This window comes from Corapipo altera, unplaced genomic scaffold, assembly GCF_003945725.1.
Source record: "Corapipo altera isolate COAL_440 unplaced genomic scaffold, ASM394572v1 61305, whole genome shotgun sequence".
Classification (NCBI taxonomy): domain Eukaryota; kingdom Metazoa; phylum Chordata; class Aves; order Passeriformes; family Pipridae; genus Corapipo; species Corapipo altera.
The window spans coordinates 5,543,952-5,567,961 of record NW_020884909.1 but is presented as its reverse complement, the minus strand read 5'-3'; the positions used below and the strand labels follow the sequence as shown (position 1 = coordinate 5,567,961).

Sequence of the window (24,010 nt, the reverse complement as noted above, 5' to 3'; positions counted from 1 at the left end):
TTGTGGAAGAATTTTCAGTGTGAATAGAAGGCAATCTATTCATCCCCTGGTGGGGGATTTTTGTCTTTTCAGAGTTCTTTCACAGCTCTCAGAAGTGAAAATAAAATGGGTGGAGTCTGTAAGGGATTCTTAATTCAAACTTGGAGCAAAGTTATTAATTTTAAAGCTTATTTCCAGAATAAAAACCACATCAGATTTGACAACTGCTTTAGAATGTTTCTTACTGGAATACAAACCACAAGTTTGTCTAAATAGGGAACAAGATAAAGAGGAGCTGAGAAGAAAGGTGTGGTTAGCTTCTAGTTCTCCATACAGTAATTTTTATTACCTTATTTCATACTTTTTCTGTGATTGACTTGTAGCCAGTCCCTTGGCAATTGGCCTGTTACAAATCACGTGTTCTGGTGTCCAAATTTACCATAGGGTTCATCTAAAATACAGGGATATTTCTGGTTAGGTTTTGCTACAGAGGAAAATAATATGGTTATAGGCTTTACCAACAACATTGTTCAAATATGGAGTCTAAAGCCCCTTTTAGTAAGGAGTTTGCACCTACCACTGTTTCAGAAGAGATGGTTTTGTTGCAGTGGCATGCATGCACTGAAAGTTTGAATAATATCTGTGGGAAGAGGGAGGTTTAGTTTGGCTACCTTTTTGCTAAGGAGGCCCAGTGTCTTTTCCTGCCAGTGGCTTAAATTCACTTATCCACAGCCATTTTCTATGACTTGTGCATAAGTGTTCCTGTCAAAAGATTTACTTCTCTTACCAATCAAAGTGCTCTTTTTGTCTTCCTGCAGTATTGCTTGAGAATTTTTTCTGCAACTACTTTCTAGAAGCATGGCAACTGTTAGGTGCTTGTCTTAACAAAATTAATTTTCTAAGTAATCTATTTACAACTTTTAATTAGTTTGTATGAGTTTTAAAGAAGACTATGCAGTTGTCTTCTGGGTTGCAACATTCTATTAATGTCTACTAAAGCTTGCTGGATTTATGTTACAGATGATTCACCTCCTGCAGAACGGGAACCAGGTGAAGTTGTGGACAGCCTGGTAGGCAAACAAGTGGAATATGCCAAAGAAGATGGCTCAAAAAGGACTGGCATGGTCATTCATCAAGTTGAAGCCAAACCATCTGTCTATTTCATCAAGTTTGATGATGATTTCCATATTTATGTCTACGATTTGGTGAAGACATCCTAGACGTCATCATGAACTTTTGCCAAATTTGTGGAACTATTAAATGTAAAATTTGTAGACACAAAGACTTGACTGCTTTCCAGTTTAATGAAAGCTTAAATGTCCCTGCGAACCCACAATCTCTGCCAGCAAAAAACTGTTTTGTTCTGAGTAATACAAACATGACACGTTTTGTGTAAAACAACTCCTTTTCTTGAAGGAAGTTAATATGTTTGGGCAGGAGGGAGTTAAAGCAAAGAACAGCTGCAAATTCAAGCTGTGTAAAGTTGATCTAGTATTGTAATCATTAATCTAAATTTTTTCATAGATTTTTACTTTTTCTTCAGCCTTGCACTCACTTGTTCAACTACCACATGAAAGTGTAGTTTGATATTTGATACGCCTTCTTTTGTAACATTAAATTTAATTTCCTGGATACTGGCAGTCCTTGTTTTCAGGGTTGGGACAGAGGTGACTTTCCTGAAAGGTTTAAACAGTTTGTGCAGCGTCAAGGAGTGCCTAACTCAAGTAACATCAATCTGCTGTGTTTCTACCCTTTATTTCAAATTTAGCTTTTTAAGAACTTGCAGTATGTGGAAATACTTGTGCATTTTTTACTAGTCACAGGGCAGTAGGATATCAAGTGTTTGAATTATGCACCTTTCAGTGAAAAGGCTTTAAACTGTAAAAATACATTTAATCTGTATAGCCAGTTAATTAGAAAATGCAGGTTAATGGCCCATATTTACAAGATGTAGGAACCAGTAAAATACATGCAACAAGGCTGCCTTGAATCCTAAATGTTGTACTTCTTTCTTTGTTATACACACTTCTTAGCAAAACCCAAGTGCTTGGTGCCACAACTTTAACAGTATATATGCTACTTCAGAAGACTTTAGACTACGCATTGGCATCAGTAGTCTCATTTAATATCAAAACCTAGCAACCTGAATGTTTGTGTGTGGACTTAGAAGCCTAACAGTAGTTAATATTTTACATGATAAGTACAATGTCACGCCAGGGGAGTGGGAGGGGGTGTCCTCTTGCATTGAAAATGTAACTTTGGAGAAGGAGAAGCATTTTTGTTGCCTTCTGCTCAGTCTGTTGCATTCCTTTGTGTTGGTTTGCTTTTAATCATTTCGGTTCAAGAAGGCATCTTCCCAATTTATTCTTTTTCTGGCTTTTCCACATAAGGAGTGTCTGGACAAATCTACAGTTTAAACCTGTTGTTGCCTTTTGTGGTGTACATTGTACTTGCTTTGAGATATGCTGTTAACATGAGCTTCATTCTATGAACACTAGAGTTCTGCATGCCAGTGGTGTACTATCTAATGGAAGCTGTAGGCAGTCTCAGTGGTTCAGTCATCTGCATTAGATTGTGGATGTAAATAGCAGCCCACAACTGCAAAATCCTTTCACGGTTTTGATCTTGCAAGATAGTTGTAAATGAAACTTAGGGTTTCTTAAGTGTGGCAGCTTTTAAAAGTATCAGAAACGCAACAACGATCCAGTACAGCAACAAAATTGTCATGTTACATTGAGGCAGAGCTCCGCAGGTTTCAAAGAACTGCTTCACAGGAATACAGTACATGAAGACAGACAACACTGTTGGTGGAAGGAACAAATACTCTGATATCCAACCATATGCCATTAGTGGAAGGATGCAGGAGAAGTGCTGTTAATCAGAGGACAGAGGTCTGGATGACCTCTGTTGTGGGTATTCTTGATATTGAAGACTCAGTGGTTTAAGCCCCTTTCTGTCCATTTTTTTTGCCTGATTTCATATTTTAGCCTTAAGGCTTGTGCCTCATTATGCTGTTGAATGGTAATAAATACTCTCCGTATAAATATGATACCTTAATTCTTTGTCCATCGCTACTATATTGCAGTATGTCCAGTATTTCATCATGGGCAACCAAAGGCAGGCTATTGTCTTTCAGTGAATAGCTTCTTGATGCAGTCCTTATGCAGTAAGTACCTGAGTCGTAAATGTTTCTTGTGTTTGAACAAAGTGAGCAGATTTGCAACACAGTGTTTTCATCCTGCAGATCTGTTGTGTTTTCTATTGACTCTTAAGAGTCCTGCATGTAAATCTCAAAGCTGAGCCTGGCTCCATGAGCCCAAGTCGATATTTGTGGCACAGGAATGAGTGAGTGTATTGACTTATACACAAGATACATGAATTACCTAGTACACTGAACTTTGGGCTATATATCTGAGGAATATAAGGTTTGTTTTGAAATATCTGAGGTTTAGGTCTACTGGAACAGTTTTAGCATTAGGCTTGCATTTGTGGGTTTTCTGCAAGCCTCTTGAATACACCATGTATTCTGCCAATTAGAGTATAATCTACAAACTGTTAAATTTAATGGTTGTTTTTCAGTGTCCCCATTGTCTGTTGTGTGGATATTTTCTTTTCACCTTTTTTTCTTTTTTTTTTTTCTTTTCTCTTTTTTTTTTTTTTTTTGATAGCTTAAACCACCTTTTTGAGGCTTGAGACTAATTCCACTCCCTGCCCATCTGCTTTGGGCTTTGTTTTAGGCTCATGTTTCAGATCTGCATGCAGTGCTTGCGTTACCCTGGTAACTAAATGTTGGTTCCTTGTTATAGGGGTTCAACATTACTTTCCAAAATCACATAGGGCTTGTGATGGCACAAGCCATGGATCTTTGTATAAAAGTTATTCATCTTTCACATTTACCTGCTGTAGTATTGTTGTATATTGTGTGTGTGCGTGTGTGTGATGTCAGGCTGCCATGTAAAACTTTCTAAAAAGGGAAAAAAACACAACTTAAATGCAGACCATCCTTTTTTGCATGCTTAGAGGGTTAGAACATTCAATGTAATGAACTAAAGTTGCATGTTAAAATGTTTAGGTTTTTGTTTTGTTCTGTTTTTATTTTGTGTTCAGTTTTTTGTGAATTTGCTTATTGTGTGGTTTAATGGTTGTTAGTAGGATTAAATGCACCGGTGAGACGAGCATAGTGCCAACGGAAGGTAATTTTCCAGTTGTATGTGTCATACAGCGTTTGAAGGGACCATGTATTCTGTTAAAGAAAAAATAAAATCTCACTTGAATAGCAAAGCATTACATTCTTCTTCTTTCTTTTGAGTGCCAAACCCTAAACTATGTTGGAGTAAACATGGGGAAAACCCTTTTTATTGCAATAGGTGGAAGCCTTCTCTAAATGGATTGTTTAAAACATGGGGGCTTTTATCTTCAGAGAGAAATAACTAGTTGGGTCAGGGAAATTAATTACAATAAAAACAGTTTCTGGTTCCTTGAAAATGCTGTGCATTTTGTATTTTACATCATTAGTGCAGTTAGGATGGTTCTTGGTATGTGTATAGTTCAAAGGTCTTCGTGTTCACATTTTCAAATTAGGTAGTGAATTCATCTTTAGAGCTTGGTTTCATTATTTTTATTTTATTTTGAACAATGTAGACAGTTCCCTGTTCTCTGCATTTAGAAGTATAAACACTTTAAATCTGTTACTTAATTCTGTAAGTAATTTTTATAATTATGATGTAACTCTATCCTTAAAACATTTAAAATAAACCCTTTATGTGCAACTTAAGCCTGTAAATTTGTTCTCATGAGCAAAATGTAGTGATGTGATTTCCGATTGTGAAGAAGCAATTTCTTAATTTTTTGTAATTAAAAGGATTTGTTATTTTAATGATGAACCATGTAAGCTGGTATAATAATTGCCCTATGAATAAGTTTGCTTGCAAAGCCAAATCTTTATTCTTTTTTTCAAGGAAGTAAAAATGCTGGTTGGATGGAATTTGACTAAAGCATACTATTAAACTATTTCACTAAACACAGTAAAACTCCCCTTCAGGGGACTGTGCAGGTCTGTGAAGCAGTCTCTGTTCCTAGAGGACACAAAATATTTCAGCAGTGGCAAACAGCAGAAGCATTTGGCGGTGTTTTGGTGATACATTCATCTGCTTTGAATTAATAAAACTCAAAATTCAATTAAGCGTATTTTGCTGGTGAGAAAATGCAAAGTTGATCCAAATTAGAGGTGATAAGCAGAGAAGAAAACATCATCAGCATGTTGTATATTTTATAAAGCCCTATAAGTTGTTGTGAAGACTTTGTATAGTTAAATTACTGAGGCAGACTTTCCATGTTTAACAGGTTTTCTTTATTACTACCTCTTTTCTGATAATATAGGGTGCATGGCACTTAAGGACATGATATAGGTGTGGACTTTGTAGTGCTAGGTTAACAGCTGGACTGGATGATTGTAAGGGTGTCTTCCAACCTAAATGATTCTGTGATTCTGGAATACATTTTAGGCACCAAGATCTCTAGGTGTATACTGGAGAACCTGGAGCATACCAGCATGCAGTTGGGATCAATATCCGAGCCTCTTCAGTTCCCCTAGTTCCCTGTCCCATTGATAGTGTCTGGTTGCCTGAGACACTGGTCCCAGTGAGGGTTTATATTGTGTACATCTGCGATTAGGGAGAGTCTGAGACTTTACTTTGGCAGGAGTATCACCTCCGAAAACCAGGTGCTTATCTGTGTGAGCTGGCTACAATAATTAGATGTGCTGAACCTGTTCTGTATTACCAAACTTCTGATAAACCAACTTCAGTTTGGTGACATCTTCCACTATAACAAAAAAAAAGAGGAGCCTTATAAAAGCAGAAGTGTTATAAATTGTTCTCTGTTACTGCAGGAATGAGAATGCTCCTGAAAGCTTGGTTACTTATGAGCTCACTTAGAAGCAGCTCTTTTGCCAGTGCTTTGAAGACAGTAATGTTCCACAGATGTAGGATGGTGGCAGTAGGGGTCCTGTCCAGAGCTACAGCTTTAATATTACTGTGCTGTGTTTTCACATTTGTCAGGTTCCTCCTTGGGATTATGAACAGCTTATATTTTGAGGGAGGGGGGGAATAAAAAAAGCTGCTCTCTGTTCAATGAGTTATTTATTTTTACATGATTTTTTTTTTTTAATATACATACTGTAAGCAGTTGCTGACATCAGGGAGCTCTGTTGTTTTCTGGAAAGGATAAACTTCAGTAAAGGTGTTTTGGAGGAGGTTGGGTTGCTGCAATTTAGGATCATTAAGGTCTAAAAGAAGTAAGAACAGATCAAAGAAACTATAGGTATATTCTTTCATCCTCAACCGCTGGATAATAGATTTTCACTGTTTTTACACAGTTAGAAGCATTTTTTTTTTTTTTCAATCCAACTCCTGTTTCTCTTTCAGTAAGTTCCTGCCTTGGAATGTTACATCACTTAACTCTTTGCCAATATCAATACCACACTGTTTTAATTTATTTCAGAATTGGCAGCCTGAAAAAGTTATCAAGCTAGTGAGCATTTTTTTCTGCTCTTCCCACTGCCTTGTGAGTTTCCTGATTTCCAGACTCTTAAGTGTAGAGCTACATATACACAATACACACCTGTGTACGCACAACAGAAAGCAACTGTAAGGTGGTGTCAGCACTTCCCTATTCTACTTAGATGTTAATTACAAATTTCTGCAGAGTATCCTTCTGGAATCATATATGATTTGCATAACTTCACTTGTACACAACTTATGTAAATGTTTTTTCAGCCTGACAGTTAAAAACCTCTCTGCTTTGGCACTAGTGTCACCCACGCCCATGCAATTAATCTTTAAATTTGCTTGCATTCAATGGGGTCTGACATTTACAGGTCCTTTTTGAATATTTTGGTACCGTGTTGTTCCTCAGGTCTAAAAGACTGATCTGTTCAAAGCTGACTTTAGTATTGAAAATGGACATCTGCACATTTACTTTGATTTGCATAATCTCGTTACTTCGTAAGGATGTTCCACTGTGACCTCACATGTGAGAGGCGTATTTTTGTCAACTAGAAAAATCAACACAACACTACTTTAAACACTCTTTCGTGTTGATCAAAGTGGTTTCAGATAAACAGACACTATTTTAGGAGGGGAGACGAGTTTTTTTTTCTTTCTTTTTTCGAAGATTGTTCAGTGACAGGGCAGCATTCATCTGGGTTTTGGGCTGATGCTTCTTAGTCCTGCTGCACTAACTAACTACATATGGTGTATTCAGCTTTGAAATGGGCTGTGGGATGACTGCTTAAATTATGTTCATAAAGACCTTTACCACTGCAGCCATGCACTGGGAACACTGTCATACTTTCCATAAAAGCTGTCATTAATTTGATTTTACAACACTGTTTACTAACTTCTAGCCATTTTTAACTTATATTTGTCTAACTTAAGCTCTCATTAATTTAATGAGTCAAAACAAAATTAACCTTTTAATCTGTAAGAGCAAAATAAATCAACACTAATAGCAGAAGCACTAGAGAAGATAAAACGATTTTAAGGTTATATCTAAAGTGTAGAAAGGACAGCAATTTTTGCAAGCAACTTTTTACTACATTGCCGCACATTTCATCATGAAAATTGAAACTGGGTCTTGCTGGGAATCCTCAGTATTTCCCAGCATTGTTCACTCATTGGGTTCTCTGCCTTAAAAGGATATCAATTCTGCCTGGCACAAAATTCCCTTCTATTGTTACTGTGGCTCAGCATATTGTCTACTCAGAAGCTGGCAGACAAGAAGTAAAATGAAAGGGCAAGTTACAGTGCAGCTTTATGAAACAATGAGGTAAAAAAGGTAACTACTCTGATTCAGAACTTCTGATGGTGGGGAAAAAAAACAACCCAGAACATAACAAAAGGACCAATTATCTAATGATCATGAGCTGCAAATAAGAGTTCATTCTAAAAGAATTGAAAGTAAGACTAAACAAAAGGATGCTTATAGTGTGTAAGAAATGTATTAAGTTTTACTGAAGATAATTTAATTATTGCTTACAAGGGGCAGTGCTTTCTAACACTGTAGATACAAACATCCTGGCCTTTAACTTCATATTGCAAGACTAGAAGATGCACAGCATTTTGACTTCCACAGATTTAGTCTACTACATGGAAATTCTCATATTTAAAGTAAACTATGCAGGCAAATGGCCCAAATTAACATCATATGTGCTCCAAATTCTGAATTTTTACTTCCAACGAATACCACTCTTGCGGATTACAAAATTACAACTACCTAAAATTACTACTAATTGTTACTATGTAATCATACTCCTCCAGATAATCTGAAAGTTCGAAAAGGAAGATCTGAATTGCATCAGATTTTTAAAGAATACGACCATGTATTCAGGAAGGAAATACTTGAAGAGTGCTGGAAACCTCACCGCAAAAAGCCAGTGATGCACTTCATGCTTTGTTTTGAGATTCTCCTTCATGGAATATAAACCTTTTTGCACTCAGCATAGGTTCTGGAGTACAAAGATAAGTGATGCTGATGAGTATGTCTTTTTGAGTCAATTAATAACAAAGAAAATATGCACTGTGCCGTTAAGACAAATTTGAATTCTGTAGATCTTTGCTTTTTGGTAAACTGTCACTGCAAGCATTTTAGAAATAACTAATGCCATTTCAATGTTTGTTTGGGTTTTCTCACTGGGATTAGTCACTAACCTTGAATGGCTGCCTGGCAGAGTAAAGGTGCAGAGTAACCACCAGAGAAAATGGTGCCATGGAGTGAAGTCACCTGGGACTGAAACCTGAACTGCCTTCGAGGATGGCAGTGAGGCAGCAGGCTCCTGCACGGTATGGCAGTGACTGAACCTGCTGTTTACTAGCCTTTCTACCAGAACTGTAAAGGATATAAATAGTTCTGAAGCAGTAATCTCTTATGCACTGGGCCAGGTTAAGGTTATCCCACTCTGTAGTGCTGTCTTTGCAATGTGATTCACAACAGGTAAGGAGGGCTCTGTCTTGATGCTCTGGTATTGGGGGTGTCCTGTCTCACTCCAGGTCTGTTACTTGTTTTCAAGATCCAAGGCCACCTCACAGAAAGAATTTGTGCCCCAGCCAACTGGAGATGTGGAATGAAATGTGGTCTTACTGCGAACACCAAAGACTTGTGCTTTGAGGCTTCTTTAAAACTTAGCTGTCTGTTTATGGAGACAACATGTAGAGCTTCCAGGTCCTTGCATCCCAAACCCGACTTCCTGCCTCTTCTCCATGTCCCATTTGCAGTGGTCTGTTCCTGTGCCTTAGCCCCACAGCCCTCACTGGAGCAGCCATTTCTCAGAGTTAGCAGCCTTAACAATCTCTTGGAGAAGATGACAGAGCTAAAGTGATTCCTCTTCTCAATTGTTTCAACCATAGCACAAGTTTTGAGTTGAAGTTATTACTGGAATGCAAGAACTTAAAATAGGTGTAAATTGTAGTAGTATAGATGCCAAGTGCTGGCAGCAGAAAGGTTGTAGGGGTGGCCTCTGTGAGAAAATAGATGGAGACACAGCCAACCCCAACAGTCCCACTGCAGGACACGGCTGAGCCCATCAGCCAAGCTAATGGCACCTCTGGATAATAGAGAAGGGGTACAAAATGCTGCAAGACAGCTGTGAGAGAAACGTGACATTATGTGAGAGCAACAGTCCTGCAGACACCAAGGTCAGTGCAGAAGGAGGGGCAGAAGGCACTGCAGGCATCAGAGCACAGGTTCCCCTGCAGCTCGTGGTGAAGCCTATGGTGAGGCAGGCTGCCCTTCCACCCCGAGAGGACAACAGCAGAGCAAACACCCAAGTGCAGTCACTGCAGGACCCCATGCTGCGACAGCTGAACATGCCCTGAAGGAAGCTGCAGTCTGTGGGAAGTCCATCCTGGAGCAGGATCCTGGTAGGACCTGTGACCCTGTGGAAAGGAGCCCGCACTGGAGCAGTTTTTCTGGCAGGAACTGCAGCCCAGTGGGAACCCACACTGGTGCAGTCTGTTCCTGAAGGACTGCAGCCCGTGGAATGGACCCACGTTGGAGCAGGGAGGAAAAGTGAAAAAGCGTGAGGAGGAACAAGGAGCAACAGCCTTCAACTGAAACACAGGAATTTCCATCTCACAAAGAACTTCTGTACTTTGAGGCTGGCAGAGCACTGGAACAGGTTGCCCTGGGAGGTCATGGAATCTCCCTTTCTGGAGGCATTCAAAACCTGCCTGGACGAGCTCCTGTGTCACCTGCTCGAGGTGACCCTGCCTTGGCAAGGGGAGTGGACTGTTTGATCTCTAGAGGTCCCTTCCAATGCCAACAGTTCTGATTCCATGGAGGAGCAGCAGAGATGAAGTATTATGAACTGATCACAACCCCCATTTTCCAGCTCCCTGCACCAGTTGGGAAAGAGGAGGTAGAAAATTCAGTAGTGAAATTGAGCCTGGGAAGAAGAGGGAGGAAGCTATATTTGTGTTGGTCTTTCTTTATTACCATCCTTCCCTATTTGTAATTGGTAATAAATTAATTTTCCCCAGGTCAAGTCTGTCTTGCCTCTGATGATACTTGGTAAACAATGTCCCTGTTTTTATCTCAACTGATGAACTTTCTCAGCACATTTTTTCTCTCCCTGATCTGTTGGGGCAGGGGACTGAGAGAGTAGCTGGGTGTCTTCTGGCAGTCATGCAAGGTTAACCCACCACACTAGCATAAGGATTCATTCTACTCAACAGCCATGTGTATGATTTTTTTTTTTTTCCCCTTGGATAAGATGATTTTCTATAGCATTGAAAATCAAAATCTCATAAAATGGTTCAGGCTGGAAGAGACCTTAAAGACCATCCAGTTCCAACCCCCTGCCTTGGGCAGAGATGCCCATGAAAATTATGTGATTACATGAAAATCAAAATTAATGAGGCACAGGCTAGCAGGTAACACCTGATTCTTTGACATCTTTCAGTCTCCCAAGTTAAATGTCATTTCAGAACTCTAAAATACAGTCACTGTTTTCTTAACTGATCTTCAACCAAGGGAAAAGGTATTCTATTCTTAGGTTTTGGTTTTGGTTTTTTGTAGTGGAGTTTTTAACCTGTGATAATCTTCTAGTGGCATTGCTCTCCCAATTACTTCTCTGCTTCTAATGGTTTTAAAACTAGAGCACGTGATACTATAGGCTAGGAAATATTATGAATTCTGAGAACGTCTGTGCAAAAGGAAAGTCTTTGGGATTTTACAGTGGTTAGATAAAGCATGAGCAATATATATGGCAATCCCAGCCTTAAAATAACATTCCCTTCATACAAACCTCCATTAGCTTCCCCAGGACATGTTCCTTTTTTTGCTAATGAAGGAAGATACAGAGGGTGAAACGGGAATGGGGGCAACACAAAACCAAAGCTGAATACTCGAAGTATGCTCTGGTTGTATTGGTGTCACATTCTGAGTGTGTAATGAACATAATAATCTAACAAAACAATAGGTCATTTCAAGTAATTTCTTAAAGATGAAGCTTGAAAATGTATTATTAGGCTGAAATGATGCCATTATACATGACAAGGCTTTTACTAGTGTCCTTTCCCTTTCTGTAAAAAAAAATAATATAATCCTTTTGTTCTTTAAAATATAGACCTCTCCATGAAAACTAATATTGTGAATGTTCTCCTGAAATCACTGGTTTGATTAAATCACTCCGTCAATCTAGCTGGAAGAGAGCTGCTTGAATAAAACAGTCTGGACTCAAATGAAACTAGAGCGGAGTTTTACTACAGTGTTCTTCCACTTCTGCAGGTACAAATGCTGTTCCCTGTTGCCATGCAGCTACTGCTGTATTAGATGACTGCTTTGCTTCCCTGTTGTACCTGCTTAGGATTCAGAAATACTACAGCACTGGTATTTAGACTATATGGCACTATTTGGCAATCTGATCAGGATAAAGTTAGATACAAAGGATGGTTGAATCAGGCTTTTCATACTTCAAGGAGAAATTCACATACCTTTGCTATTTTCCCAATGTTCAGCACTGCTAATTTTGAAATAGAGAAAATGAAAAGAATGTCCCCCTAGTTGCTGCACTTCCTGTAACAGACTTTTGACACAGCTAGAATCTATTAGTAGGTTTCAGTATTTCCTAATTAAAAGGAAAAATATTCCTTGCAAACTCTCAAATCCAGTTAATATAGAAGTATTTGTAAAGGCATTCTTTCATCCTTGCTGTATGTGCTATTGTTTATTTACACCAGTAACTCATGTTAAATCGGGACCCAGGGCTATGTTCCAAATGTTTGTTTAAAAATTGTTGTCATAGAATTATAGAATCATAGGACATACTGATTTGGAAAAGACCCACGAGCACCATCTAATTCCAACTGCTGGCCCTACACAGGACACCCACAAGAATCACACCACGTAAGAATGACAAACTTTGTCCCAGTATCTCTTTTATTCAGGAAAAGTAAGATTACTCACCTTACAGCTTGCCTTTGGTGTCTGCTGCAGCATGTCATTAGGTACTAGACAGTTTGAATAATATTAATATAATTGTAACTCTAAAAAAACTCATATGCTGCTTAGTTTCCTACTTGAAAAAATGACAGTATTATTTCTTTTGTGTTTGGAGGTTATGTAGGGGAAGTAGATCTAAGAAGAGCTGTGGATGAACCTTCGCTAAATATCTGTACCACTGCTGACTGTGTAACAATGACCCATGTGTTTGGGTCTCATGAACCCAGCTGAGGTAAAAGTGTTCCAGATGTGTCAGCTCTGAGGAATGCTTTCAGTATCTAATAACTGCTTTAGTTGGCAGGTTGTGCATGGTAAAATTTAATTTTTTTTGGCTCAGTAATTCTTTGTGTACTGGCTTTTTTCCACAGCCCATTGGTTAAAAGGTTTGATTGATACAAAGAATCTTGCTTTTGCTCTTTTCCCACTGTGTACACTGTGGAAAGTAACTTTACCTGTTTTCTCATCGATAACTCCAATTATAACAACTCTCTGCTGTAAAGCATACTGTTATGTATTATGATAGTGAATTTAAAAATCCAGCTGTTTTACCTCGTTGTATCAATGACTGCTACATATTAAAGTCCTCAATCCACTGGTATGTAAGAATAGCAATACTTGAAGTCAAAAATTCCAGTTTGATTTTGTACAGGAATAAACTGAGCACACGTCACCTCCCGCACACACACCTTTCCTTTCGAGGTCTTTTTTTGGAACGTGTTTTTCTTCTATCCACTTGACCCAAGATTTTTGTTTATCTGCTGTCGCCTTCTGTCCCGATTGAGAGAAACAAGGTATCATTTTAAATACTTGAAAATGTGAGAGAAAGCCCAAAGCAGAACCCCAGAAGTAACATAGCAATGTTGTGGGTTTTTTGGTAGCATTCATCAAAACTAACCACCTGGTTGTAGGGTCAGTTCAAATTGGGAGATGCCTTCATCTGCCCTTCTCTTACCCATTTTTTTCCCTTTATCATGCAGATATTGCTGATTAAAAGACCGTTTTCTTCTTGTGCAAAAGAAAATAGTTTAAAAGAAATGTTTAAGAAGAATGTTTTAAAAAAAATAGTTCATCCATCATTATTTTCTAAGAGATATTTTATATGCAAATTAATCATTACAAATTAGGCCTTTTTATTTATGTTCAGGTGTAAATTGCAATTCTGATGTTCTAGTGGAAAAACAAGAAAAATTACTTAGGTGTTTGAAAAGTGGTTTTTATTCAAATGCAGCCTTTCTCCATTTTCATGGACTATTGGGCTATGTTGTTTTCAAACCAAAGTATCTCCTTCCATTACAGGAATGATATTTGAAATAACATAAACCTCCCATCTTTCACATCTCCCATCAATCCTTTCTCCAACTTTTGAGTGCTGTTTTGTGCTGTTCCCCCCTTCAGACTTCACCTGACGTCAGAAGTAGAAGAAAGAGGTGCTGTGAATGTTGCACTTCTTAAAACAGCACAAATGAGAAATCAGGCTCATCTGAGTCTTTGATTTGCCATAGTCTGCCTCTGTGAGACTGCTTGTGAAAGGATGGAGTCGAAGCCTTTGAAACCTGTAGAATGACCAAAAAGCAGAAAAAAGTTTCCATGCAAGTTCAGGCTACCATAGGTTCACTGTTGATATTCCTGCCAATTTCTCCTTCGACCAGTGAAAGTATATTTTCTCAGATATTATGAACTGAAGCAATAAGGTTCACTGTACACGCAGTTTTAGTGTGAACTATTCTTTTGCTAGCTCCATTAGACACTTCAAGTATCCATTATAAACACTAGAATTGGTTCTGGGAGGTTCTGATAATTTTTTTAAAGATAAATTCTCTTCTAATTGGGTGTTGTGTAATGAAAAGGAGACAATGTACCAGGTGGGGTTATCACCCTACCCTGATCCTTTAATTAAACTGCAATTTAATACCTCTATGGCCAAATTATCTTTAATTTCCTTTTTGCAGGTTGCTTTAGGCAAAAAAGAGATTGCATATTTGTAATACAATGTCATTTTTATTAATTTCTAACTCAGTATGAGCTGGAGGAAAAAAGCATTATTCAACCCAAGCACACAATAAATGCACTGGAATAAATCGAAAATTCCTGTCACCTGCTTGGACAGAGAATAGACAGCCCCCTTTTATAGCCAGAATTCAGATGATTTTCCATGCTATGAAAAAATTCAGGGCTGGACATCCGACAATAAAGAAGTTTGGTGCCAAAGCTGACCAAGCCTTGGGGGGAGATATTCAGGGGAGAGACGGTGCAGACCATGGTGAGCTGAAGGGGCCCGACACTGATGGGCAGGAGATTACTACTCAAACTTATCTAAAGTTCGGCGTCTTCAGCATGGCTTGAGCTGTCCGTGCGTCCTCAGAAAGCCGATTTGGCCCTTGCAGGAACGAGGGGCCGGGGCGGAGCCGCGCCTCCTTGGCTGCCGGGCGGGTATAAAAGGCAGCGCCGGGGGCCGTGGGGTGATGGGGTGGGAGTGTGGCTTGGCTGGGGACAGTGTCCGCTGAGCCGCTGTCCAGGGCGGGCCGCGGGAGGAGGGTCGGTCCCGGTACGGGGCCGCCCCCGGGCAGCGCTCGGTCCGCAGCCCCGGCGGGTCCGGGCAGGGGCAGGATGGTGGATGTGTTCAGCGGGAGGCTCCTGGTCAGCAGGGACGGCCGCAGCGTGGACCCCGAGGAGGCCCTGCAGAACAAGGTCGTGGGCTTGTACTTCTCGGCCGGGTGGTGCTCGCCGTGCCGCGACTTCACCCCCGTGCTCTGCGACTTCTACACGGAGCTGCTGGAGGAGACCGAGCCCCCCGCCCCCTTCGAGGTCGTCTTCATCTCCTCCGACCACAGCGCCGAGGAGATGGTGGGCTACATGCACGCCATGCACGGCGACTGGCTGGCCCTGCCCTTCCACGACCCCTACAAGCAGTGAGTACCGGCGGGGCGAGCCGGTGCCCTCCGCCAGCATCCGCGCCTGCAGCCCTGCCCCGAGGGCCGGGAGAGCGCGGGAGGTGGGCACGGCATCCAACAGGGCAGTCTCTGACACAGAGACCTCCAGCTCTGCCCCGCCGACCCGTCCCTGCCCTGCCGCCCACGTCCCCGGAGCCCAGGGTCTCCCGGCCGTGCCGGGCTGTCCCGGGCTGTCCCGGGCTGTCCCTGCGCTCCCGGGAGCCGTGCCGCCGGCTGGCACACACTGTGACAGCCTCTGCTCTCTGCAGGGAAGTAACTTGGCTTTAGCCCGTCCTGTCTGTAAAGAGTGCGGTTTTGCGTGCTCAGTTTAGGATCTAAAACTCTAAAACTCTTCGGGGAAGAGTTAAGTAAAGCCCCCATGTATTAACGAGACGACATGAATAGTGAGTTAGAAAGAAACCAGTGGCAAATGAGGATCAGGTGGCTGGTTTTCAGCGCGGCAGAAGTTGTTACTAAGGTCGTTCTGCGTTGTTTAGATTAATGCTCTGGGGAAAAGGCAAATGAAGAAGCAGCAAAACTCGTAGCTGAACAACTCGGACGAGAGCAGAGCAAACTGGAGTATTGCAGACAGATACGGTATCAGCTGCAGTTTAGCGGTGGCACGTTGCACATGGCGACTTGGATGTAAAATTCCTGTGCTGATAGATTTCTAAAGGGACGTTCCTGTAAGTAGCTTGCTCATGAAAACTGCAAAAGGAAAGGACGTGACTGTGTGTAAGTAACGGGCTGAAGCATAATACCAAGAACTGTTTTGATGACCCAGGTCAAGGGTAGAGACTCATTTGAATGACTTTGAGAAATCTGATTTAGCTGCCACAGGGAAGTACAGATTGGGATTGAGGGGGCAGAGGTGAGGTGTTTAACGCCACTGAAATGCGTGTAACTGGAGAATTAAAATAAATTGGAGAATTAAAATAAATCCCTGGCTAAGGGATTCTGTGTTCTACCCCCTCCAAAATAAGTAGGTTGTGGAAAACATTGTTGCAGATGACATCAAAATCAGGGATATATCTTTATAGTATAATGTGAATTTTATCTTCATAAATTAATGTTAATTTTAAATATAGATTGGTTAATGAAACTCCCAGCCAAATTTACTCTTCTAATAAAGAACTCTATCGTAGTGCTTCTAGTAACTTCTAGCTTTCATTTAACTGTAGATCCACCCCCGTGTTCTACCTGGGATAGAGCTGTGTAACACCCCAGCTAAAACTAAATGGGGAGAGGGTTTACTAATCTTGTTTTGTCAGTGCACTTTGACAACCTTCCTTACCTCGTTCCTGGATGCCAGCTGCCAGTTGATGTTAGACCTTTTAATAACAGTTTCCACTGACTTTAAAATAGATTGAAATGGCAATGTTATTTTCCATAATACTCTAAAGTCTTCCTAGGCAGTAATTGACTTTGATATCTACTAATCATAACAGAACACAGGCAAGTTTCCTGATGGAAATGTAGCACTTGAAGTCCCCGCAGCCAGCAAGCTGTTCAGCATAGCCCGTGAGAATGCGCTTACAGTTTCAGCCTCTGTGGATTAGAGGTTTATTTCTGACTGCTCTTGCTCAAGTCACGTGGAATGGAGGTACAGAGATTGATTAATTGGTTTTCTGTGGCAGCCCACAATGTCCTTCAGAATCCTACAGAGAAACATGGCTTGTCCCGACAGATAACTGTGAGATCATAGTGGTTTACTGAAGAATAAAGTGCAGAGGGATACGAAAAGGCAATGTTTTTAAAGTTGTGTTTCTTGCACGTACCAATAAAGGTCTTTGTGGAGGTGTTCAGGGTGCTTAGGTTGGATTAACTGCTAATTTGGTGTCAAGGATAGTGGTAAATCATTGTAGACTTAGAGCAGATGAGTGTGTATTCATTAAACCAAACTATAATTCTGGCTAGGTATTAGTTCTAACTAAGAATATAATTTTAAAATTGACTAACATAATTATTTTATTAATAATATGTATTAACGTATTAATATTTTTTTAAAGTTCCATTGAAAATAATTTGAATTGGTTATTTTGCGGCCTGTGTAAAAAAGGCATTTCAGTATCTTCAGTGAGGTTAGGATATCCTAACTAGTTATTCCAGTGTTTAAGACACATAACTGCAGCACAGTCTGATGTCTCTTCTAGACACAATAGAGCCAATTTTAAGTCTGCAATCTAAAATACATTTCAGACAGAAGTGGGGAGTTTCCTGGTGATGAATTTTGTCTTGTTAAGAAATAAACAGCATTTCTACTCATAATAACACTGCAGTGTTAAGACTACCTTCAGAGAAGCAAAATGCTGATTTCAGAGCAGGATTTCAAGACTCTTCCGTGCTGTCAGTCCTGACTATTTCCCTGAGATGGGACTGCACCTTTACTACTTCATGTGGTCTGTGGCATGACTAATAGGAAATACTGTTCTGATGCTTTTTCTTCGGGTTAGTGTAAATTTTTTGCTGCCTGAGGCACAGGATTTTGATCCCTGAAGGAGAGTGTGAAGACAGTCTAGAAGGAGGTAGTGGGCACTGGGAGGAGAAAGGGAATAGCAGAGAGGAAAAGCAGGTGCAGGACAGAACATGTCAACAAGAAGCGCTAGTAAATGGGGCTGACATTTTAATTGTCAGACACGCTGCTGTGTTTGTACTGAACCCTGTTGTCAAAGGCACCCTTCCCTGTGAGGGTGCCTAGCACATGCAGGAGGTCTTGCAGGCTTCCAGATAGACAGCAGGTATTTCCTGAGACCATGACCTGTGCACCTCAGTGAGACTTAGAATCACATAATTCACGTAAAAGGAAAATAAAAAGGTTGTACGCACATTTTATGTTAGGAAGCTTTAGGTATGAGGGTGTATTGACACCTGCAGGAATACTGGGAGGGGGTCGGTTGCCAAAAACAGAGGCAGAAGAAGAACGTTAAGTATCTCAGCAGTTCTTAGTCTTTTTAGACTTCTCTCTCAGAATCTCAACAAACACTTTAAAATTGAATCCCAACCGTGTGACGTGCGTGCTTATGCATCCAACCTTTAACAGTGCAGAAATTTCACTTTATTCACTTCATGCAGAAATTTCAGAAGTAAAAGAAAATACTTACAGCTGTGCATTAGAGGGTGTACTGCTAGAAGCAGATTAGCAAGGTGACCATCACTTCCAAATGAAAGCCGTTAAAATTCAAATGTTGTCAGATGTCACATTACACATAAGTGCAATATGTACGTTCCCAAGATTGCATTAAATTTGCCCCATGTTTTTTACATCCCAAAAACCCTCTTGTGACACTTAAACTTTTACGTGAAAGTGCTCACTTATGCCATGGATCAGCCTGGCTAGGCAGCCAGGCCCCAGGCTGCTGCTGGGTCTCTCCCTGCCCCAGTGGGGTGGAGGAGAGAAACCGGAGGGTGAAAGTGAGGGCATTTGTGGGTTGAAATAAAGACAGTTTAATAGATAAAGCAAAGGTGAACACACAAGCAAAGCAAGATACCAAATTCATTCTCTACTTCCTGTTGACTGACTTTTAGCAATTTCCAGCACAGGAGGGCCTCGTCATGTAGTGGTTGCTTAGGAAGATAAATGCATGTTGGTTCCTTCCCCCTCCTTTCTTCAGGAATCACAGAGTTATATGGTATGGAATATTCTTTGGCCAGTTGGGATCAGCTGTCCCAGATGTGTTTCCTCCCAACTTCTTATGCATCCCCAGTCTACTCGCTGACATGGCAGCATGAGAAACAGAAAAGGCCCTGGTGCTGTGTATGCACTGCTCAGCAGTAGCTAAAACAATGCTGTCTTGGTAAGAGATCTAAAACATAGCACCCTGCAAGCTGCTGTGAAGAAAATTAGCCCTGTCCCAGCCACTGTCAGTATCATCTAGAAATAGAAAATCAGCGCTCTCCGAATTTTTCATCCAGCCTTCTCACAAGGATCAAAAGACCTAACAATTGCTATGGCTTCCAGTTTGTCTCAATCTCAGTGTCAGGTGTGGGGCTAGGAGCTGGGCTTGTTGATCCTTGTGGGTCCCTTTCAACTCAGTATATTCTGTGACTCTGTGAAATGAAGGTTGCCCTTCCGTGTCCAAACCTTCATGGTCAAGTTCTGACAAAAGATTTGGCTGAAAGATTCCCTGTGGCTGTCCAAAGGTTACTCATTCAGTCTTCCACAGCTATTTTTTTAATAGCTTTCCTTCTGCTTTGTCTGTTTGGGTCTTAAGATTTTTCTAGTCAGTAAGACACAGTATAGCTTTACTCTTAACTGGGGACACTGAGACAACTGAGTAAGACTGTCATCATTTACATCACTGTATTTTACTCTGAGTTGAGTTTGCCTTTGTAGCTCATGATATTTCCATTTACGGTTAATGATTTCATAGGCTGTCTTTGCTGTTAGTCCCATGGCACATGTGTCACTTGTGCAGGTGAGTCATGAGATTTTAGATCCCTGTAGGAGAGGGTGATCTTAACAGGTTTTAAAACGTCATTTTTGTAAGCACAAGTACACAGTGGTTAAGAAGCATTGCTTGCAGAACTGTTCCTGAGCCACCTTCAGGCCCACTCTCTTGCAGGTTGCAAATGTAAGCAAAATCTGTGCATTCTTTGGTCTGATTTGATGCAAGCAGCCTTCAGCCAAGAGGCTGTGTAAACAAGGTGCTGTGCTGGAGTGAATCATCCATCTATGCATTCCCTCAGGAAAGCAAAGTGTAAGTTTCCAGTCTCCATAGCAAATCACCTTCAGCTTCCTACTCTTCTGTCTCTGCTACAATTGTGTTGGGCATCCCAAGCTAATTTATTGTCCACTGAACCAATAGAAAGCATCTTCCACCCCACCCACCTTGTTTGTCATTCAAACATTATGAGGTGATGGGATTTTACATGGCTTCTACATGAACTTGCTTTGGAATGTTGTTGGTATCTTTCCTCCCATTTTAGCAGGTTTGGGAAAGGTTCTATGGAGATTCTTGATTGATTGCTTTTATTTGAGAATTCACACTGAGAAAGTAAACCTATTTCTATAACTTATTATTGCTGCTTCTGTAGTATTTCCTGCATTATTGTACAGCCAATGTAATGGCAGAGCAGGCTCCTTCACCTGTTGATTTGTCTTCTCTTAAGCAAAATAAAGAGAAGGGAACTCATGTTTCAGGAATGCCTTGTCTGGGCCAGTATTTCACTTAAGTCTTGTTTTCTGTGTTTTGTCTTATTTTTTTTTGCCCCCAGGAAATCATGGAGAATGTCTTTATATCAATGCCACATGTTTTTTTAACAATGTCTATATTTTTTTTTTCTATTCAAAGTTCTTTGAGTTTTGAACCTCACCTAGCAAATGTTCTTGCTTGTGGTGGCGGTGCTCAGGCACTACATTTTCTTTTAGTATTTACATTTTGTTTTGAAAGAGAGGTTCATATTTTGGAATTTGGCTATTCTGTTATTTTTTGTGTCTGTCCTCTGGTTCTTCTAAAACTGCTTAATTTCTGTTCACTTTGATTGATATAAGACAATGCAGGAAGGTGATTTTCCACAAAACAGGTCATATTTGTTTTGGCAAGGTTTTTACTTTTAGCTGATCTCTTGTAGTTCACTTAATCTATTTCTTACACCCCTTATGAAACATGTGACTTCTTCCTCAAAAGCTGATTACATTTTTTTCTGGAAACAATTTAGACTGCACACCCCTTATGCCTCAGGTGTAGATGTTATGTTCCTCACTTTTCCTGTTAGATGTCTGTCACCGTAGCTTGCATTCCTGCCACTAAAATTGTGGAATATTACTTGAGAAGCCTATGTGCTGGAAGGTGTTTTCTTTAACTCCTAAAATGAACATTAGGAATTTATTAGAATCAATGTTGTTTCGTTCACGGCTCTGTCGTGTGAACAGCTACTACAAAGAGTAGATGTGCCAAGGAGGTGGGTAATAGTTTTTCTGTCTTTCAGCTTACTTTGAAAAGGGTGAGGAAACCACTCTGGAGTGGTTCTGACTCTTTGACCATCAACCTGTTTCTCTGACTGATGATTTGTATTCAATAAGGGTTTGCTTTTCTTCTTTGGACATTCAGTGTTAGTGAAAGTAGTGGGTTTGCTGTTGCCGTGTGTTTGGAAAGGATCTGTTTTTGCAGTGTCCTGATAAACGTGAAAGGAAGCTTCAGGCACTCATTATCTGCTTTTCTTTCTGAGTTGGAGCTGGGGCGATGAGCTGGGTCTGGAGTTCCTGGAAATGCTTGAAACTAACTCCTCTAATTGATCTGCACTCTCAGCAACTAACTCTGCTTTTGTCTGAAGTCCATTGAGAAGTTTAATGAACTCGGAGCTCACCTACAGTCTTGTAACTGCTGCAGCTGTGGTTTAACAAAATTCATGCCAAAAAGTTATTCAGTCCTAGTGACTAAGCTTCAGTTTCAAAAATTTTTTTCCTGAATTTTACCTTCTCATTTGCACTGAAATGTCAGCCTTTCAAGCAAGGTGAATTCCTTGCACAGGAGATACAATCATTCTATGAAGACAGATCCTTGTGCCTTGCTCTTTGCCTCTTTTTTATTTTGTCCTGTAACAAACAAACTGGTGTTAAACTGTTTTCCTTGGGGTGTTTTTCATCTTGCCATTTCCCTGGCCTGTATCATGCTCAACTGAGGTGGCTTCCTATGCAGTGTTCTCTGATTCTTTCTCCCGTTTTCCATTTTAGTTTTTAGTTTCTTTAGTTTGCATCTTACTGATATCTTCTAAGTCATCTATATAAACAGTGAATTCTGTTTTACTATGTCACGTGGCTGATATTGCACAAATATCAGTTTTCCTTCTCTGTTTTGTTTAATTACTAGTCATGCCTTGTTATTTTTTGTGTGCTGGTGTCAGCAAGTGTTCTTGTTTCTCTTCACATGTTTTGTGTCCTCACAAATGTTATTTTTGTTTCCTGCATTAATAGCCCATTTTCTACGTGGCTTTAAGTCTCTGAAAGGCTCTGCTCCTGTGGAAACTGCAGGCAGCAGGGAAGAGCAGTCACAGGAAAGATGCTACTCTGTCCCAAACTCACCACTTCTGCTCTCCCATGGCTCCTGAGTGGAGCAGCCTTCATAAGAGATTAGGACTTTTCTTAAAATGCTCCCAATGGTGTGCTTTATTTTTATTTTCTTTTTTTCCCCCTCAGTGATCTGAAGAAGAAATACAACATAACCGCAATTCCTAAACTGGTGATTGTGAAACAGACTGGAGAAGTCATTACTGACAAGGGAAGAAAACAGATCAGAGACAAAGGGAGATCCTGTTTTCGGAACTGGCTTGAGAGTGCAGATATCTTTCAGAATTTTTCTAGCTAAAAATGGCAAATGAAAGCAAGAAAAGGCATCATGGAAAACTTGATAGAACCCTGAAAAGGCTGTTGCCTTGTTCAGAATAAGAAGGGTAAGGCTTATTTGTCTTTGCTTGTAAACAAATTTTGGGTTTGACTTGAAGATCAGCTACTCCAATAAGTCATAAAATGCAATTATTGTTTTATTTGTTTTGTTCTGTCTATCTACTGTATTCAATATGGACCAAAGCATTCCTGATAATACTGAAGAACTTCAAAAGAATAGGCTGGTTTAGATGGTAATAATGGAAAACTGTACAATCTATGCAAACACTTCTTTTGCAAAGTCAGTACAGTAAAAATAAATGCAGAAAGACCTGTTTTGTTGATGACAGGGTTTTTAGGTGATTATCGTATTTTATTAAGAAAATTAAATTGTTTGCTTTAATAAATGTTTATGAAATGTCTCGTATGTCTTCCTTATTCATCTTAAGAAGATAATCAGAAAATATCATGATTTTTAAACAGAACACGTTTGTCAGTAATGAAGAAATACTATTTTACTTTATTTTATTTTTTTCATGAGACTTATTTATATTTATTTATAATTCTGTTTAGTTTTCTTTACCCCTGGATTTTAAATCTTGTCCCTAATAAGCTAAATTTGGAATTGGAACAAGGTGATCTTTAGGGTCCCTTCCAACACAGGAGTTCTGATATCTCAGAACAACAGAAGTGGTTTTTCTGCAGGCACTTTTTTTCATGCCTGGGGTTGAAGGGTTTCCACTTCACCCTCATTTTATTGATTGCCATGTCTCTTCTGCAGTCATTGGCTTACTGATCCCACCCCCAGCTGTCTCTCTTGTTTGTTGAGGAACATTTGCCTCATCATGAGAAATCTCAGCAAAGAGGGTCTGAAATTTAATTTGTGTGAATAATTTTGTCATTTAATAACATAATTGTCATTTTCTTGTAATGGTGGAAAAAAAAAATCTTCCCTGAAAAGTGAGAGGGAATATTTGCAAAAAGTCATGTGCACTTTACACTATGTCAAAGAGTAGTATGTCAAAGGCCAGAGAAACTGAATTTAAAATGAAAAATAATAGCTCTAGAAAGTGTTCAGCAGAGTTGTGAGTTCTGAGCATCTTATAGCTGTTCTTAAAATTGCATCTGGGCATACCACAGACAATTTCTGATTTTTGCCATCTAACCATATAAAAATATTCGTGTTCTTTTCCAATGAATGCTAAGGTCCTTAGTGAATTTTTTGTGCCAGTGATATGTAGGCACTGCCTGCTGTTCTGAGACCAACTCGTGGCAAATATAT

At 40.1% G+C, this 24,010-nt stretch overlaps 2 protein-coding genes across 5 annotated transcripts in view; both read left to right on the top strand.

Annotated features, from left to right (window-relative positions):
* The window catches only part of SPIN1 (spindlin 1), a 44,867-nt gene extending 40,114 nt beyond the window's left edge, over positions 1-4,753 (top strand). For all 4 annotated transcript variants that reach the window (XM_027652969.1, XM_027652966.1, XM_027652967.1 and 1 more), the window contains exon 6: positions 1,000-4,753. In XM_027652969.1, the coding sequence (XP_027508770.1) occupies positions 1,000-1,199 (200 nt within the window). In that variant the 3' untranslated portion in view covers positions 1,200-4,753. The remainder of the gene's footprint in view (positions 1-999) is intronic.
* A 10,331-nt stretch (positions 4,754-15,084) lies between these two features.
* NXNL2 (nucleoredoxin like 2) lies at positions 15,085-23,120 on the top strand. The gene is made up of 2 exons (XM_027652965.1): positions 15,085-15,386; positions 22,543-23,120. The coding sequence occupies exons 1-2, from the start codon at positions 15,085-15,087 to the stop codon at positions 22,709-22,711; spliced, it is 471 nt and encodes a 156-aa protein (XP_027508766.1). The 3' UTR covers positions 22,712-23,120.
* The last annotated feature ends 890 nt before the right edge of the window (positions 23,121-24,010 follow it).

Excerpts from the sequence above, each read along its gene's own strand:
- NXNL2 (XM_027652965.1), top strand. The coding sequence starts at position 15,085 with ATGGTGGATGTGTTCAGCGGGAGGCTCCTGGTCAGCAGGGACGGCCGC. Across the intron at positions 15,387-22,542 it reads TTCCACGACCCCTACAAGCA|TGATCTGAAGAAGAAATACA; the intron begins GTGAGTACCGGC and ends TTTCCCCCTCAG.